The sequence below is a fragment of the Crassostrea angulata genome, chromosome 9, assembly GCF_025612915.1.
Source record: "Crassostrea angulata isolate pt1a10 chromosome 9, ASM2561291v2, whole genome shotgun sequence".
Classification (NCBI taxonomy): Eukaryota; Metazoa; Mollusca; class Bivalvia; order Ostreida; family Ostreidae; genus Magallana; species Magallana angulata.
The window spans coordinates 7327406-7347217 of NC_069119.1; the positions used below are offsets into that span (position 1 = coordinate 7327406).

Consider the following 19812-nt stretch of genomic DNA (forward strand, 5'->3'; position numbering starts at 1 on the left):
TACATGTATTTTTTTTTTACATTGACGTGTACAATTGGGGAATCATTTACATTATAGTGTTGCACGTTATATTTTCTGAAATTGAATGTTGTTTTAGGTAGGTGGACAAATGAAATAATTAAATTGAAATAAACTAGAAAGAATAAGTTGGCGTATCTTTGCTTAGAAGTTGTTGATGGCTTGTAATCAGCTTAAACAAATAGATTCTAAGTGTTGCCGCTCGCTGATTAGAGGTATGACCAAAGTTACTCAGCTTAGCGATGTGGCCCTTGGCCTCTTGTTTAAAACGTGTTGAATACATATAAATAGATCAGTTGAAAAATTAAAACATGTGCTGTTTGATTTAATTTAGTAATTTTGTTGTAAATAACACTGTTTGTGGAACTATTGTTAGACTTAGTGGTTTTTTAGATTAGACTTCAAGATTATTAAGAAGACGATATCGTTACATATACTATTTTCTACAGATTCCAAGACAATTTACAGCAAAGTGTATAATCGCAAGTGGACAAAAATGCATGTTGATGAACTTGATAAGAAATCATGATTTGAGAGAAGTTACCCATGTTTTGTTAAATTTAATGCATAAAGCTGACATGAATTCATAAATACGCATTATTTCCCTTTTATCTCTGACTACCGCCATATTAGTTGTCGATTTCTATTGTTATGCTCATCGCTACACACCCCCTATATAAGACCGAGCGCACTATTCATGCTTCACCGCATTCAGGAATTTCATACACCCGAACACGTTACCTTGGACGAAAAGACTTGTAAAAACGAGTTTTGAACAAAAATAATATGACAACTAATGCACTGGCAAGATATATCCAATAAACGACGAAACAAGACAGACTGAAATCCAGGCGCAGATACTTCGAAAATAGGCCGTTTTCCTGTGTATTACATCGCACATGCGCAAACCACACACTGTGGCAGATCGAGCAATGTCAATTATCGCTTGAATTTTAGAAACGGAGCGTTTTTGTAGGAACGGATGGAAACGTTGTTTTTTCTTGGATTTACTATGATTTAGCTACTGTGTTCGATGTAGTGTCGCCGGGGTTTTCAAGAAGATGCAGGCGTTATGCACTCGGAATGAACGATACACGTGTTCGATGTGCATGCGAAGTAAGGCAGCACTGTTTGTGCAAAATAATACTGATACCTTGGCCATCCGTTCAAAGAATAAATAAATATTGTATTTCATTGGTTGTTGTTTTCTTTATTCTTTATTACTACATTTTACTACAATGTGTAGTTCATGCATTCAGAAGTCCGTGCAACGTAAATGCCTTGATCGGAAAGCAACCGACCGTAACTTTCTCAACCGGTATATATACCCCAGTGGCAGTAGAGGAGCGATCGAAACTAATATTGCGACCAAATGCTTTTATGAATTCATGTCAGCTTTAAACAATCGATTCTATAACTTTAAATTTATTATAATCTCACCTTATTAGTGTCAGAGCCGTGTCCTGTATGGAAGAAGATGCGTGTATATGCGCCCCTTTTGAAACCGCCATCTGTGAGGGTGGTATGTGTCACTGCCGAAATGACGGCGATTCTGCTGGAAAATCACGACCCTCCACATAATCCGTATGTATTGTGGGAACCGAATTTATCAACACCACTTCAAGAATTATGGGATTTCATATCTTTATTTCAGTTGCTCGCTATACACAAAAAATTACAAAGAGAATTACTTGATAAAGCAATGACAGATCGTCACTTTAATAACCCATGTTTTAAAACAACAGTCAGAAAAAATGATACTGTAGATTCTAAATAGAAATATTTATCCATATGATTTGAAAAAAAAAAGAACCAGGCGTTGTTTGATAGGTATTTTTTATATTTAACATTAAATTTATTTTTTAATTTATTATTTTTTGATAAGCTCTTACTTTTCAGTGGATGACGCTAAATCAGTCTGTATGGATCAAGATAACTGAACATACACCTTTTGAAATCCTGGAAGAAATGAATTTTGATATTTTTTGTAATTGTACAAGATTTTATTTCGTGCTTATTTGTTATGTATTTCAGCTGTATTGTTTTTATTTTTCAGTTGATTACCATCATCAAATAGGAATCAAAATTGATGCATCTGCATACCCATTGTGATTTTAATATTAAATAATTTTTTTAACAACTTGTCTTTTCAAATTTATGGCTACATTGCATTTATATCACGAAAGAAAATTATCCATGTATTTATTTGCCGCATAATTTCAATATAAAGTAAAATACACATAACTTGTTTACAAAATTAGGAAAGTAATATAATAAGCAGACTGTTTTTGCTGTATTAACATAATATCTGACGCTACATGAACCTTAACACCCCTAAAAAGATTCATACAGATCAATAGTATTAAAAATATATATGATATAAATATTTATGTGTTATACACACACAAAAAATATAAATCAAAAAGATATATATACTGGAAACGAAAAAGAAAAACAAAACACAAACAATGAAACAAACAACCAAAAAACAAGAGGGAAATAAAGAACAGAAAATAAGATGAAATAGAAAACGAAAGAAATCCTAACATCTAATAGGTAAATCTACCACACATTTTGCCTCACAAATACTTTAATTTAAACCCACGAACCTTGAAGGTGAAAAACATTCTTTGGCATAATCGGGATATGAGGTAAAACTGCGAACAAAAATTTTAACAGGTACATCAGATAAAATTCACAAAACTTAAATTTAAAAATGTCACCATTTAGTGTGAGCTGTAACAGGAATTACTTTTTTAAATTTCATTTTACTACAAAAGCGTGCTAATATTCAATTCATGCAATCTTACATGTATATTTCTTAAAATTGACAAATAAGATTCGAACAATTCTTCGAAAGAAATCGAGAGAAAATATTATTGTGCAAAGGATTATACTATAAAATATGATTTTCTCTTCAAAATTGTATAATTTTCTCTTATGACTAACCTTTAACCGCTTTTCCAACACAAAATATGGTTATCATGGTTTCTATCCTTGTTCAACATGAAACATTATCAAGAACGACATCAAAGATTGTGCGTGTGATCTATCTATTTGATATTTTAATCTTGTAGGGCCTATAAAGATATTCTTGTTCGTTCAATGATATTAGGAGAACATATTTAGTTCATATATTTTTTAGCAGTGTATCTGTCAAATTGTTTTAATTTTCCAACAGCGGCTTTGTTTTCTTGGCATGATTGATAAATCGTTTATTTGGTACATTAATAGAGTATGGATTCAAAAGATAAATCATTTCAATAGACATAAATGGAATATTTATTATTCAATATTTCATAACATGTGAATGTTCATATTGATTAAGTACATCAACATATGTAAAATATGTAGCATTTTCCTTTCAAAAAGCAGAACTTAAGATAAGAAATTAAGTTGCAGTGAATAAATATCACTTTAATTTGTTATGACATGAATTACAGGTGAAACTTAATATCTTCACTACACCTTAAAACAGTTTCTCAAATCAGCAAGAAATTACTTTACTGTGAAAGATTGACGCATAAGAAAAAATTAAGCATTTTCGGAAAAAATACTGTGATTTCAAAAACTTCAGTAAATATGATTAAAAGCACAAGACAGATTCGAACTTGATTTCTGCAGTTCGAAAGCCCGATACTTTAACCACTGACCTACATGTACTATGCTATTCATTGATTAATACAATTTACAATAACAAAACAATTAAGATGAGTTTAATTTCGCGGAAAATTGATAACTCGCAATCATAGTGAAATTAATACAATCGTATTTTTTACCAATTAAGTGCAGTTAAAACTAAATTAAACATTTACAAAGTATAAAACGATTATCCAATTACATGTTATTATAAGTGTTAAATTAAATGTTCTAAGTACTTGTCCTTTCTGGGGTTCCTGTAGTTCTGGTGCACAAGTAATAAAACAATAAGTAATACAGTTGTTCTTCACCAGTTTGTGTTATAATGAAATGGACATGTGAGAAATTGTAAACATATGATGACATCACTTTAACAGTTTTTAAGTATATAATTATCCGAGTTTTTTCGTAGCATTGATATAGATTTTTACTCCACAATTGTATGGACATTCACGACTGTGAAATTCCTAATACTTTGCAGTTATTCGAATTTCACATAAATGAGTATATGGGTATTCAATGGAAGGTGCTACGCACTGGTCCTTTTGGGGGTTTCCTGTTCCAGACCCACAACTGTCTATCTATCCCCATACACTTCTTCACTGACACTGTCTTACCGTCGGCTGACAGCTCCAGACAACGGTCCGTGCCCTCATGTTGTATCGTGTTATCCTAGAAAACAGTGTATGCAAAGATTATCATAACTTAGTAACAAAAATAGCAATTCATTAACTGAAATCGGAAAAGAAATGTCACGTCTTCATGAAAATGTTTTTAATGATATATAGGTCATGTGTAGTGCCTTCTGGATTTGTTTTTAAACATCTCTCTCTCTCTCTCTCTCTCTCATTTGTTTTGTTTATATGGCTATCAATTTCTAACTATGTTAAAAAAACCAAACACAATGTATCCGCACAAAATTTAGCTATTGTTGTTTACTTCTGTATCTTTCAAATAATGTTATTTCAGTTTTTTAGATATGAGTTTAATTGAAGTGCGTGTAAACTGTTATAGATTACAATGTTTCAATTGTTCCAATTGCCTCATTGACAAAAATTATACTTTTAATTCAGAAAATGTCGTCGGACCTTTCTTTGGATTCGGGATTCATAAATTAGAAATACTTTGTTTTAGATAGAAAATTGTCTCGGTTTTGCGACAATTAATCAATTTGTAAAATGGGAGAATGCACGTTTAAACATTCCCACCTCTCTGTAGGTCCATTTTTGGTTCCCGCCCAGTCCATGACAGCTGTTGACGTAGACAGTTGACCCTGCGTCATCCATACAGCCGTACAGATCATGGCGGATCTCACCTTTCTGGGTGTACAGCCAATACTATAAATTAAAAGACAGTAACATCAGGAAAATATCTACATATCTACACGTGTAAAGTTAATACTATAAAATAAAAGACAATAACATCAGGAAACAATCTACCGGTTTACACTCATGTACATGTACTGGTAAAACTGGTATGCAGCCAATAATTAAATGTGTGGAATAAAGTACGTTGAAATGTTATTAAGAAACTATCATCCCGTATTTATCGACAACTGCAAAAACTGGGACTGTAGTCTCTCCCAAGACATTTTAGCCGCATATTTTCTTAAATTATTCGATATTTATAAATACCTCTTGATTCAGACGATGTTCATTTGATAGTATGAAAAAATCCCAAGGTTTCCCTTTTGAAACGCCCCCTCTAGCTTGTCAGGTTTCAATACACGGATAAAAATAGAAAGTCTACGAGAATTTTGCATTGCAACAGCCATTAAAAAAGCCCGGATGATAACGTTGAAAAATTGTGCGAGGTATTCCGAGTGACTTCTTAATGGAGAAACGATGTCAATATTCCCAATTATAAATATCCGTAGGAAATCTGTTTTCGTTCCTATGAATTTTCACGAGGGAAAAATGATAATGTGTGAATGAAGTTATCTTGGAAATTTTCCCTTCCATCGATTTCAATTGCACTTCATTCACATGTATGTGTATTTCTATTAAAAATCGTCCAAATGTGCAGCATAAATATCTTGGGACTGATTATAAGTAAACAGCCCAAAAATAAATGTGGAATAGATGACGTTGAAATGTTATCAAGAAACTATCTTTCCATGTACACGTAATTAAATAAATAAATACTGTACGATAAAGTACATTAAAATGATATCTAGAAACAATCGCCTATTGTACAGCCAATTCTGTAGAATGAAGTACTTTGACAGGACACGAAGAAACCACGACTAAATTGCATGTAATTATGTTATATAACTTAGGAAAAGAAATGCTCTGTAGAACTGATTGCATTGTTTGTCTTTGAGAGAGAGAGAGAGAGAGAGAGAGAGAGAGAGAGAGAGAGAGAGAGAGAGAGAGAGAGAGAGAGAGATTGTTGTATACATACATATTTATAACAATTAACAAAAATTGCTAAAAGATAAAATAATGTATCAAAGTCAAATTCCATACATACTTGATTTCCTTTCTGCCCATGGCAGTGAAACACAGTTAATGGTTTGTTGATTTCTCCAAACCTATAGGGGCTCTCCAAACACAAAGGTTCTGCCTTGCTTCGAATCTGCACGAAAAGTTGTCAAATAAAAATATATAGCGAATATTTAATATTTGTATTTTAAGAAAGACGAAGAATGTTGATGTCTTGGGGAGGGGAGGTTTAGGATTCAGTTTGCAAGCATGTGTTTGAGACTGACCTAAGGAGACATGTAGGCCTATAAAAATAATATACATTAAACAAGCGCAATTTAAGGGCCTCGGTGATGTTTTATACATTTGTAAGCGAACAAGGCCAAAACTACTCAAGTTAATAAAGAGGCAGGTTGGCAAAAGGTAAGATTCTGCACAAATCTTATTTTATTCAAGAGTATGGTATAATAGACAAAATTACCTCCCCTGAGTAAAGAGCTTCGGCCGGAATTAATAGTTCCGGATAAACATTAACAAGATACCAATCAAAACTGTGACACTGAAGGTTGGCTCGGAGAGCCTTCCGCGCGGAAACGTCTCCATAATTTCCCTGAACAAAAAAAGAAAATAATAGGTAAATTGTATTAATCGCGTTTCCAGTTATTATACTTAATACATAAATACATAAGGACCTCTTCTAATAAACCGCCTAAAGATAAACATAATCACACTGACCATGAACACTTACTAGAGTGTAGTTGATATGTTGATAGTAATAATATTTGAAATCGTCTAGCCACACTTCCGCCATGCGCACGAGGTTGTTTTTCACGACGTTTTTCTTTGGGCCAAAGGAATAAGGTGGTGTGTGTCGAAAAACATGGCCAACATGCGAGCAGGGAGCAGTTAGTAATGTTCCACCACACATCCATATCTGAAAATTAATTTGAATGACAACTCATCCGGGAATAGTCCTGGCCTTGAACAGAAACAGAAAATACTGTTAGCCAAGGCTATGTTCTCTGGCATTTAAAAAATTTTTTTTTTATTCAAATCAAGTCAACTGGTTTTATTTATGAAAAAAATATTACTCATCTAGCTGTTGTTCAAATATTATGATACAAATGAAATCCTGCGAATAACAAGAAGTTACCAATGAAGCAATAAAATGAATACTGAATAATTTAAGTTTTAGCCAGTTTCTCGACTCCTATGAAATATTTTTTTGGGTGTTTAAATTAACAAAAACGTGTGTTTTCGTTTCATTAATGAAACGATTTACCAAACTTAATATTAATCACAATTTTTCAAAGACTAAACGCCAAAAAACCCTTACTTTGAGATTAATAAAAACACAGTGTTTTTTGCTGGACATGTATAAAGGTATTCTTATATATTTCGACCGTATTAGTTTAATGTTTGAAATACATTACCCTGAATGATAACTCCAAGTTTTCCCCGCCCCAAATGTCCATTCCTTCATCGTAGGTGCCAATGTGCTCAAAATATTTCCTGCTGATGGCGAACAATCCTCCGGCCATTGTCGGCGACCTGCAGGACACAGACATTCACGTGAAACAACTTACCCCTTAACTTTAAATAGGACTGTCTAACTAATTATTCATCAGGTCTTTCGACTGATTATAGATGTATGATTTTTAAAAGCTATAAACCGTTATTTAGTTTTCGTATTTTATGGGTGAAGAGGCGGAAGTGGTTTACCTTACGGGTAGGTAATGCTTGTACTGGCGTCGCTTTTGCTCTGTTTCAGGGACGAAATGCCACGTGAACATCAAGGACCAATCAAATCCACCGACATTAGTCGCGGAGGCTGCTTGAAACCCGTACTGAAATGTCTCCTTATCTATGACGTCAATGACAGGGGTCATGACGGTGCTCCAGTTTCTTGCTATAGGGTCTATTAGGGGCTCTAACCAACCTTCAATGGTGAAAATGCGTTAAACTCTCTTAGAGGAGGTGATCTTTACATTCATGCTACTTTAGACTTTTTGGGGATTTTTTTTAATTTGGTGTATAAAAGTAACTGTTATGTTGTTATAAAATATAGTCAGGTTTCACTGTATTTTGTTTTTAAATTGTTTAATTTGAAAAGTTAACATTTTTATTGAAAGGACAGGTGGACATTCAACATAAAATCTTACTTGTAAGATTTGAAGATGTTTTACAACTGCATGTAATAAAATGCACTTATCAAAGAGGTAAATGTTTTTTAACTGATTTTGATTTTTTAAGAACGTTATATAATATATATTACATGTCTACTCGGGCGACAATACCAGAATATTTGTCACTTAATGACAGGAAAGATCTGGAATGTTATGAAGCCCTCCGCCTTCGGCATCGGGCGACATAACACGCCAGGGCTTTTCTGGCACCTCCGGGCAAACATTCTGATAATGTAACCCTCGAACCCATGTAATTTATGTATATGATGATAATACCTTCAGCACACTCTATGTGAGAGTCTAGAAAAACGAGGACATCGCCGACCGCCTCCCTGTATCCACGAAGACGAGCGCGGATTAATCCCTGACGCTCTGTGGCTCGAACTATTTTCACCTTTTGGAATTGTTCCATAAATTGATCAAGAGGTTCTTTGAGATGCTCTAAATAAAGAAACAAACATTTATATGTTTTGTTAAAATGATGAAACAAAATAATGTTATGTTTTTATCTTAACACAAGGAAAAGAAGATCTACATCGAAGTTCACACACTATATAATTAGTGCTTACCAATTTTGACATTACAAAGTTATTAAATACTTGGCTGACGCTTAGTAACACATACCCAAGGACGAAAAGTCGTCAACAAGAATGACTTCTTTGAGCAGAGAGTCGGGTGTTCGGTTGAGTATACTGTATACACTCCTTATCAGAACGCTCCAAGCCTCGTTATGGAATGTGACAATGATGCTGACCTCTGGCAGGTTCTCGCTGTAGGTCAGGTTGTGACACCTGCATGCATAATTAATAATAAATATTAACGAAGAAATCATACACATTAAACACCTAATTTGCAAAAGATCATCTTAATGAACAAAATACACAGATATCTACGGAATGTGAAATTTGCATCGTTTTTAGCTCACCTGAGCTGAAAGCTCAAGTGAGCTATTCTGATCACATTTTGTCTGTCGTCCGTCTGTCCGTCTGTCCGTCCGTCTGTCCGTCCGTCTGTCCGTCCGTCCGTCTGTCCGTAAACTTTTCACATTTTCAACATCTTCTCAAGAACTACTGGGCCAATTTCAACCAAACTTGGCACAAATCATCCTTAGGCAAAGGGGATTCAAAGTTGTGAAAATTAAGGGCCACGCTTGTTTTCAAGGGGAGATAATTAGAAATTAATGAACATTTCGAGAAATTTTCAAAAATCTTCTTCTCAAGAACCAGAAAGACAGGAAAGCTGAAACTTGTGTGGAAGCATCCTCAGGTAGTGTAGATTCAAAGTTGTGAAATTCATGACCCCCGGGGGTAGGGTGGGGCCACAATGGGGGGTCAAAGTTTTACATAGGAATATATAGAGTAAATCTTTAAAAATCTTCTTCTCAGAAACTAATCAGCCAGGAAAGCTGAAACTTGTGTGGAAGCATCCTCAGGTAGTGTAGATTCAAAGTTGTGAAAATCATGATCCCTGGGGGTAGGGTGGGGCCACAATGGGGTGGTCGAAGTTTTACATAGGAATATATAGAGTAAATATTTAAAAATCTTCTTCTCAGAAACTAATCAGCCAGGAAAGCTGAAACTTGTATGGAAGCATCCTCAGGTAGTGTAGATTCAAAGTTGTGAAAATCATGACCCCCAGGGGTAGAGTGGGACACAATGGGGGGGGGGGGGGGTCAAAGTTTTACAAAGGAATATATAGAGTAAATCTTTAAAAATCTTCTTCTCAGAAACTTATCAGCCAGGAAAGCTGAAACTTGTGTGGAAGTATCCTCAGGTAGTGTAGATTCAAAGTTGTGAAAATCATGACCCCTGGATGTAGGGTGGGGCCACAATGGGGGGCCGAAGTTTACATAGGAATATATAGAGTAAATCTTTAAAAATCTTCTTCTCAGAAACTAATCAGCCAGGAAAGCTGAGACTTGTTTGGAAGCATTCTCAGGTAGTGTAGATTCAAAGTTGTGAAAATCATGACCCCCAGGAGTAGGGTGGGGCCACAATGGGGGTCGATGTTTTACATAGGAATATATAGAGTAAATCTTTGAAAATCTTTTTCTCAGAAACTTATCAGCCAGGAAAGCTGAGACTTGTGTGGAAGTATTCTCAGGTGGAGTAGGGTGGGGCCACAATGGGGGTCGATGTTTTACATAGGAATATATAGAGTAAATATTTAAAAATCTTCTTCTCAGAAACTAATCAGCCAGGAAAGCTGGAACTTGTGTGGAAGCATCCTCAGGCAGTGTAGATTCAAAGTTGTGAAAATCATGATCCCTGGGGGTAAGGTGAGGCCACATTGGGGGGGGGGTGTTGAAGATTTACATAGAAATATATAGAGTAAATCTTTAAAATTCTTCTTCTCAGAAACTAATCAGCCAGGAAAGCTGAAACTTGTGTGGAAGCATCCTCAGGCAGTGTAGATTCAAAGTTGTGAAAATCATGATCCCTGGGGGTAGGGTGAGGCCACATTGGGGGGGGGGGGTGTTGAAGTTTTACATAGAAATATATAGAGTAAATCTTTAAAAATCTTCTTCTCAGAAACTAATCAGCCAGGAAAGCTGAGACTTGTGTGGAAGCATCCTCAGGTAGTGTAGATTCAAAGTTGTGAAAATCATGACCCCCAGGGGTAGGATGGGGCCACAATGGGGGGGGGGGGGTCGAAGTTTTACATAGGAATATACAGAGTAAATTTTTGAAAATCTTCTTCTCAGAAACTAATCAGCCAGGAAAGCTGAAACTTGTGTGGAAGTATCCTCAGGCAGTGTAGATTCAAAGTTGTGAAAATCATGATCCCTGGGGGTAGGGTGAGGCCACATTGAGGGGGGGGGGGTTAAAGTTTTACAAAGGAATATATAGAGTAAATCTTTTAAAATCTTCTTCTCAGAAACTAATCAGCCAGATGATTATTTATAATTGTTAAGACTTTGGCTCCAGGACAATTCTTTGGCCTCACAAGAAGGTTCAGAGTTTGATGTAGCTTAATATCCCATATATAAACAATTGTAAAGGATCTTTTTGAGGACTGCAATACTCAACATGTGATATGACTTTAAAATCATCCTGTTAGAAAAGGGACTAATGATTATAAACATAAGAATATCCAGGGGGAAAAATGGATTTTATTTTTACAGGATCAACATGTATTATTGTACATTGTCCAGATTGTTTGTATTATGACTTCATTAAGCTGATTTTATCATACCCATTGTTCCTCAGGTGAGCGATGTGGCCCATGGACCTCTTGTTATACGAACCCCTACTCCAACCCAATCCCCCCTCCAACAATGCATGTATCAACAATTAGCACAGCATGCATTCAAAACTTTGAAGAAATAGCAAACAATTACGTATGGTCAAATTAATCTGATATCTTGTAACCAGGAAACCCCCCCCCCCTTAAAATCTACAAGATTCCAACGTTTAAAATATCAATAATATATTGAACGGATTCTTTCTGAAAAGTTATAATAGTCTAAATATTACCATTCAAATTCGATCGCACCGTTTCATTCAAAATAACGATCTAAATTCATTGAAAAATTTAGAAACTTAAAATGTCGTCTTCTAACTGAAGTAAACATTGCGTCTTATAAACTTTTGAAAGTCATCAGTGGAAATAAAATGACAAAAAAATCTGAAACAGTAAAATGCCGATATAAGATATAGTAACGAAAAATAACATGATTTTTTGCAATCGTTAATGAATAATTATGTACATAATGAAAACGCTGTCGGCGACTCTTAACATTCCAACATCTGTCTTCCTTATGCTTGGTTTTAACTCAATTTTGTGAAAATAAATGGCAAGTACATGTAAATATACTTGTTTAACATCCATTGGACACGTAAATTTCTTACCTATAACAATACATGTCTTACAATTACGATAACCTCCAGCCCCGCCCACCGACAAGGGACTCAGTGTGGGTTTTGTGGCAATAGAAAAGAAAGTAGCCTAAAACTTACTCTTTGTCCCTCGGATCCTTGAGACTTCGTTGTAGAGAAATTCTGTTACTGGCAAACTCATTGAAATGGTTCTTTTTCCAGCCAGTTTCATATTCCGATTTTTCTTTTGAAGTTAACTGACTCTTGTTAAAAATGTAAGGGCTTCCAAGTTCTCCTTCAGATTTCAATATTAGAAAACGAGAAAAATTAAATAGTTACATAGACATGACTAAAAGAAATACAGGGCTTTCTTTTTCTAAATATCAATTGAATGTTTATTTATTCGACTACAGGGTCATTGTATATTGCACTATGATATATTGAGGAAAGATTTGAACACTAATTTGATTAGGCCCAATTCATATAAAAATTAGGAATTTCCAGCACAGAGATTAGAAAAAGTTCAGTTTACATATAACGCATGTACCTGGCGCTTTTAAATCCGTCTTTGCTCTTGTTTTTGGCTTCCAATCGTCTTCATCAAATTCTGACAATGCTGAACCTAATGCCTCTATATTGCTAGCATCGAGGTCACTTGTTCTCATGACACGTTTCTTTTCCCGCCAATAACTACGGACAGAGTCAATCACTGCAGCTTTACCATTCGCCATGTTGTCACTTTTAGCGTCCGTTTTTTCCGTGGATGTTTGATTTGGCGACAAATACGAAACATATTTGGTGATTAATAATGTTAAAGTTACGATTATGATTCCCTTTTTTACGTACCTTTTTAAAAATCGAATCGCCATTTTACAATTAGTTACTTAGCCATATATACAATTTTCCAGTTTTGCATGAGACCCACGTGGAAAGTATGTTCCGTGAAAAAAAAATCTATACCAGATGACACATAAGCAGTATCTGTTTGCATCTTACTGTCAATGCAAACTAGTTATAAGCAAATTCATTGATTATCTTTTTTTTTTGCTTTAATATGAAGCTATGTTTCTTCAGCAAAAAAAATTATCTAATTTTCATTGAGAAACGTTAGACAAATTTTAGCATAGAACATTGTTTTTATTTCATTGAAAGGTCTCGTGTACCTAGGGTGCTCAACATCTTGCGTACAATAAATGATAATGAGATCGATTGGTTCAGCGTAAAGCGTCACCCTTAGCTGAGATAGACAGCTGCCCATACATGTACATAATTCAATAAAATAGCAATCTGTGTTATCAATCATACTACTATACATATATTTTTTATTAACCGGTGAAAAGTAATATTGACCGAGGCAAGGTTTTTGTCCATATCAATTATATTGCTGTTTCAAATTCATCACGGTTAGGTATAGTGTTAAGTTTGTGGGATAAATCACCAATGGCATAAGCAGCCATTATTAGAGGTTATAAGTCGTCATGCGTATGGTTAACAACACTCGTATATTTACGCAGCGATAATTTTGTAAAAAAAATTCTCTTAATGACACTTAGCAAAGAAACCCATGACAAATAAATGGCTTAATAATTATAATTGTATCAATTAAAAATTGAGACAGATGTTTCAATCAACAACAGAAGAAGCACCCACAAGGATAATTTTATATTGAACATGCCTTTAAGCTTAAGACACCCAATATCCACAATCCATGTATCATTATTTACATGTAATTTTGCTTTTGTTATGTTTTTTTTTTTGGATTTTGCGGTTCGTAGAAAGAAGAAAAGGAAAGTATTGGTTACGGTAAAATCAGAAAACGTATTGATGAAAACATCTATTTGTGATTTTTAAGGGGGCTCAATGGTCAAGGCCATTTTTAGTCTGTATTGATCTCCATTAAAAGAAGACTTCCATGAGCGGATCCAGAAAATTTTTCCGGTTAATTAAGTTTGCCGGGGTGGAGTGAGGCATATTTTTGGTAATTGTATAATTTAAAAAAAAATTGAATTTTGCAGGGGAGGGGGTTTGGGTCCCCTTGACCCGCTCTAGATCCGTGCCTTAGCTCTGTATAAAAAATATAGGGAACTACCCAATTTCAAAGGTAAAATATATGGGATGTTTCTTTTCTAAATTATAATTTATGGCTTAACAATCCAGATCTTGAAAGTTTTGGAAGATCTGATGGGTAATATGTTGACCACCCTATCTCCTTAATATAGTCAAGTTCGCTTTAATATCCACTTAATTTCAAAATCATTCCCCGTCAATGAAGAGTCCATTGCCTCTAAGGATATTGAATTAACAAATCAATAATTGGAATTGTTCTAGCAACATCAACTTTAAGATATCGTAATCTAGGTAATGGTATTGGATCATTATTATATGATGACGTTAATACATCCATTCACTTAACCTATTACCTACAGACAATGTCAAATCTCTGGACAACGAGAATGCGATTTAACTAAACTGCCGATTGAGGGTCCATTTGCTTACTAAGCACTATATTTGACGACTTCTGTGGTAGAATCCATTATTTACACATAATATTTTTTTCATTTGGCAAAACAGATCTTGAGGAATATTAAACAAACGTTAGAATTATCCAGTTTTTGCAGTGTGTCCTCGGGAGGAGATAAAATGACTTCAAACGCCACAAGTCTTGGATATGAAGTAGAGGATGTAGGATTTTACATTTACTATTTTGGAATAATGGGACTTCTAACCTGTGTGAATATTCCGGGAAATATCCTTGTGATGACGACAATATTACGTCATCGGGATTTACATATCAACAGTAACTACCTATTGGTGAATCAGGCGGCCGCCGACCTTTTATATGGAGTCCTTTATCCCGTCTATAACTTCGCACAGATGACCATAGTCCCTTCAGTTGTAGAAGCCTTTGGTTTGTGGTTTTAACATCTAAATAATCTTGAATACACAGGGGAAGTTAAAAAAAAAACTAAGCTTGTAAAGGATATCTGTCGAAATTAATGTGGATTAAAGAATAAATTATAATCAAAATACTTTCACCGGTTTAGAATTTTAAACTTACCACAAAAATACGTTTTAAAATTTTTCGGAAAGGTAAATATTTTAAAATTTCCAGCGGGATTCGAACTCATGACTTGCAGATCAGTATTGAACCTTCTAATCCACTGCTCTATTGCAGTACTCTGTTAGCTGACAATTTTGGGAAAGAAAATATTTTTAAATTACACTTGATTTTATTTTTTATTTCGTTAAATAGTACATCACAATATGGAGATGTCCCATACCACCTTGATATTTTTTTTTCAATCATGTCAGGTCAAACTTCTATCATCACATTGTGCCTGTGAAAAAATTAAATAAGATACTGCTATGGAATTTGTATTTATGTTATATATAACTTTAACGAGTCTTACTTTCTTTGAAATAGTTTTTTGCATTTAAAGAGGTTCTTCCTTTGTCTTTGGGTAATTATTTTATGTCACCTCTAGTCTAAAAATTCTGCATCTTTTATCTCATATTTTTGGTGTATACTACCGGGTATCCGTGTGATAACCCTTTGCTTTATTGTACGGGTGAAGGTTTATCAAATACTTCCGGTCAGAACCATTTTTGATAAAGCCATAAGCTTCAACGCCTCAGTGACGTTACTTGTTTCTGTAGATTTTCCTGTATGTACCACATCACTATCTCTCCTACCAAAAATTGATTTAAACGGACTTTGTCAAATATTCAAACTTAAAGAAATGAGTAAAAGATGTGTATGTATGTAATAAAACTACAAATCACATTATATGTATTAATATGCTATCAATCCTGACGACGTGAGGAAAACAGATCGCTTTGTTTAACGTCGTGTTTTTACGGGCTACACGAAAATTTACTGAAATAATGCTCCCTCTCCCAAATATTCATTAAGTGCAGCATCTTTTGAATTGTAAATATGATTTTTTTTTATCTTGCTTGTTTTTTATTTAAATATACGAGTCCTTTAAAATTGTGGCTATTATTCTTTTGAAGTGCATATAGAAATAGTGTAATTGCATGTCACAGAAATTTGTTCGGAAACAATGTTTTTTATCGAAATATATATTTTAAATTCAAACATTTCAGCTCAAAATTTCTAATTATATTCCACCATTGCAATCAACCAATGAACATTAGGCTGAATTCCGCATATGATATTTTAATCAAAATATATTAACCAGTAATATTAATTTAAATGCCGTTTCCTAAATAGGTAGTTCCCCCTCTTTATTGTAACTGACTACACGATATGCACGTCTTTTCCATTTTTTTGTAGCTGACTACACGATATGCACGTCTTTCCCACTTTTTTGTAGCTGACTACACGATATGCAGATCTTTTACACTTTTTTGTAGCTGACTACACGGTGTGCACGTCTTTCCTCTCTTTTTTAGCTGACTACACGGTGTGCACGTTTTTTATATCTCAAGTCCTGACGGTTGTCTTCTGCTCGCCCATCAACTTGATGGTGGTCACACTGGATCGCTTCATCGCCATTGTGTATCCATTTCGTTACGAGCAGCGTGTGACCGCGAAATCTACACTTATCGCCATAGCCTCGGTTTGGATTTTCAGCGAATTGTACTCCATTAGTGTTCACGTGATCTATCCACCAAGTAAGAAATGAAAAAAAAATGAAATTTGCAATTTTATCGTCAATGAAACGAAATAAAAAAGTTAACGTTAAGATACAATGGTAGTCTATTTCGCACGAACCAACAATTGCTATTGAAAATTAATATGATTTTATTTATTTCCATCAAACACTTTATAATACATGTAACAATGTGGTTTTTGTATCATTTGAATATAATTCCTTTTAAACGGCTTATCGACATGCACATTGTGATTTAAATTAAAATTGTCAACGAATAGAAATGACAATTAATGTCCTCACAAAAACTGGGATGGATATTAATACCCAGGAACAAAAATACACAGTATATTGCACGAGTTCATTGTTTTTAGGATCCGACTTCAAGATTTGTCGATACGAGGATATGTTCAACGTTCTCCAGACTCTGCTAATGAATATAGCGACGGGACTGACTCCCCTGGGGGTGATGATATTTCTCTATATTCGAATCGTAAAGGTAGTCCGGACACAGGTAAATTATCAGGTGACCTAATGCGCATTAATGTGATGGCTTTTCTCTGTATACGGGCTGTCAATATGGTATGGATTCGGCTACGCTTAAGAGGGCTCGATGATTGTGGCCATTTTTTGACTGTATTAATCTCCGTAAGAAGAAGAGCTATATATTAAAACATTAAAAGGACAAATATATGGATTTTTTCTTTACTGAAATAATAGGAAAACAAATCATTTCTTAAAATCTAAGATAAAACGATGGCTATTTGTTGACCATTCAACCTCCTTATTGGCAATTACTTCTCCGTAAGAACAAATGTATATGTAATTATAAACATTATCTGAAGAATAAGCATTTTTCATTCTATACTTGTTGTATGTGATAGTGTACATGTAACTAACCCAAAAGCCCACAATGGGTTGTTAGTGGTAAGGCCTTACAAGATAAAAACATTTTCGAAAGTTATTGTGTGAAAAATTAAATAAATTCAGAATTAACCTTTCAGCACACATGGTCATATTTCGGATTTTTAAGATTATCAAAGAAAATATGATTTGTTTTATTGTTGAGAAAAGATTCGATATCAAAAGTTCAAACCGCACAGGTTTTAACCGTAAATCATTCAAAGCATTATTTTGCATTTTATTTAACGACATATGCATGTACCGGTTAAGGTGGCTTGATGGTCAGTAAAAAAAGTATGAATATGTAATTTACTTTTAAAGTTGGGTATTTTACATACTTTTAAATTAAGCTCTTCGTCAAAAGGAGATCAGTACGGTCTTAAAATATAGTCACGACTATCGAGCCTTCTTAATGACCAGTTAGTTTAGTCAGTGACTATGGATAAGAAAAGTAACGTACCCCAATGCATTATCAAAGATATCTCAACAAACAAAGGAAGAGTTCAGACAATGTTTATAATGCTAGAAAGACCAACGCCATTCAATACAGAGGGCTTAAATTAGATATACTTATGATTCCATTGCTCTACTATAACACCTAATTACAGTGTAAATGTTAACAGACTCAATTTCTAAATTATTGTTATATGATTTGCACCTCTTTGCATTCGGTGTATACTATATTAACCTAATAGATATTAATATCTTTTATCACATCAACTGATCAAAACATATCATAAGTACATTTTATAATTTTTAAGTCTAGAAGTATTGCAGTACAGCTAATTGCCGTGGAAGCTACTTCCAATGACAACGCTAATTCCCGAAAAGTACCGAAGAAAATCAAAGAAAACAAGTCCACAGCGCTGATCAGTCTCCTGCTGTTGTTTTATTTCTGTGCCTGGTGTCCAGTTCTTATATACTTTCTATACGTTATGCTGACAAAGACTAAACCCAGCCCTTACTTTGGGTGAGTGTAAACCAACCTTTTTTGAAAAAAAATTATTACATGGACTTATTTCCGGCCATTATCGTCGCTATAAAATAACAATTGTAACTGTGTCTTAAGCTAGCTATCCTACCAGAAAATTTTGTTTTCTCCTCTCGCAAATTTTGTGCTAATTTATGTTGTCATTAATCATGATAAAATATATTGTTTATAATTGCATAGGAGAAATCATTAAAATTACACCGTTTAGACAATAATCTTATTTCTACAATATCAAAATTTGAAGCGCAATGCTTAACATGTATCATTATTGTTTTATTTGTAGCGCCACCTGTCGGATTTTTGTGTTCACCAATTCCTGTGTGAACGTTTTCGTGTATTCATTGCGGCTTCAAAATTTCCGGAAGTATCTGATGAAAGATATACGTCTGTGCTGCCAAAAATTCTGCGACTATTTACCCGAAAAGAAAAGAAGAAGCTATCGGATTAATCGCTTAGACAGAGGGGACATAAGTACTGATAGAAGTTCCTCGAAACTATCTGGTCGAGCGGACATAAGTATAATCAACATACAATGAGAGAGAGAGAGAGAGAGAGAGAGAGAGAGAGAGAGAGAGAGAGAGAGAGAGAGAGATTTGAGATTTTGATAGTATATGATATCATCATTCTTTGTTGCTTTTAACAAAGTTACATCTATTGTTTATCTATCATTTGTATGAAATATATATTAAAGCTTAAAAAATCCTGCCTAGTAAGTACTATCTGATCTAAATTAGACTTAAATCTATGGAAGTCATTAAACTCGGCTTGTTTAATGTGTTATACTGAGTTGTCGCCCGTGAATGTGAGGAAATATGCTTAAATTCAATGAACTTACATAAATTTAAATATAGTTATTTATTAATATTTACATGCTACTGTGTTTTTCCATTAAATTCTGTGATCTTCAAATGCCTCTAAATGCAACAAGTAGTCAAAGGTCAAATTGACAAGTTTTATTATGACGTCACAAACGTTGAATGCTGTAAACTGTAACGTCACAAGCGAAAATCAAAGTTCACGCTTGTGGCTGTTACTGTGGCTCTTCCATTAATATTAACTTACCCTTAGGATAAGATAGGAATTTTAAGGTATGAATCACATTTGCAGACAAGGCAAGAAGTAAAAAAATGTAAATATAAGCATTAAATCATGATTTTTTGAAGTATACACTCTCATAACTGCAGCGGTGTGTGCATACAAATTTTCATAACGCGCTAA

General features: G+C 34.3%; 2 protein-coding genes across 2 annotated transcripts; one reads left to right on the plus strand and one right to left on the minus strand.

The window, feature by feature from the left end:
- Positions 1 to 3306: 3306 nt before the first annotated feature.
- LOC128163416 (polypeptide N-acetylgalactosaminyltransferase 5-like) lies at positions 3307 to 13019 on the minus strand. The gene is made up of 11 exons (XM_052827024.1): positions 12632 to 13019; positions 12226 to 12379; positions 8891 to 9057; positions 8543 to 8707; positions 7803 to 8019; positions 7514 to 7631; positions 6829 to 7014; positions 6562 to 6690; positions 6130 to 6234; positions 4866 to 4994; positions 3307 to 4329 (listed from the first exon to the last, which is right to left on the minus strand). Exons 1-11 carry the CDS (start codon positions 12951 to 12953, stop codon positions 4174 to 4176), a joined length of 1848 nt encoding a protein of 615 aa, XP_052682984.1. The 5' UTR covers positions 12954 to 13019; the 3' UTR covers positions 3307 to 4173.
- A 1525-nt stretch (positions 13020 to 14544) lies between these two features.
- Positions 14545 to 19802, plus strand: LOC128164067 (octopamine receptor beta-2R-like). Its single transcript, XM_052827792.1, has 5 exons — positions 14545 to 14992; positions 16501 to 16722; positions 17075 to 17214; positions 18365 to 18573; positions 18878 to 19802. Exons 1-5 carry the CDS (start codon positions 14725 to 14727, stop codon positions 19128 to 19130), a joined length of 1092 nt encoding a protein of 363 aa, XP_052683752.1. The 5' UTR covers positions 14545 to 14724; the 3' UTR covers positions 19131 to 19802.
- The last annotated feature ends 10 nt before the right edge of the window (positions 19803 to 19812 follow it).

What these genes read in the sequence shown, in the direction of transcription:
- LOC128164067 (XM_052827792.1), top strand. Translation starts at nt 14,725, where the DNA reads ATGACTTCAAACGCCACAAGTCTTGGATATGAAGTAGAGGATGTAGGA. An exon ending in TCACGTGATCTATCCACCAA is followed by an intron (nt 16,723 to 17,074) that starts GTAAGAAATGAA and finishes CATTGTTTTTAG; the next exon opens with GATCCGACTTCAAGATTTGT. An exon ending in TAAAGGTAGTCCGGACACAG is followed by an intron (nt 17,215 to 18,364) that starts GTAAATTATCAG and finishes ATAATTTTTAAG; the next exon opens with TCTAGAAGTATTGCAGTACA.
- LOC128163416 (XM_052827024.1), bottom strand. Translation starts at nt 12,953, where the DNA reads ATGGCGATTCGATTTTTAAAAAGGTACGTAAAAAAGGGAATCATAATC. An exon ending in GACGGATTTAAAAGCGCCAG is followed by an intron (nt 12,380 to 12,631) that starts GTACATGCGTTA and finishes TGAAATCTGAAG; the next exon opens with GAGAACTTGGAAGCCCTTAC. An exon ending in AAGGATCCGAGGGACAAAGA is followed by an intron (nt 9,058 to 12,225) that starts GTAAGTTTTAGG and finishes TTATGCATGCAG; the next exon opens with GTGTCACAACCTGACCTACA.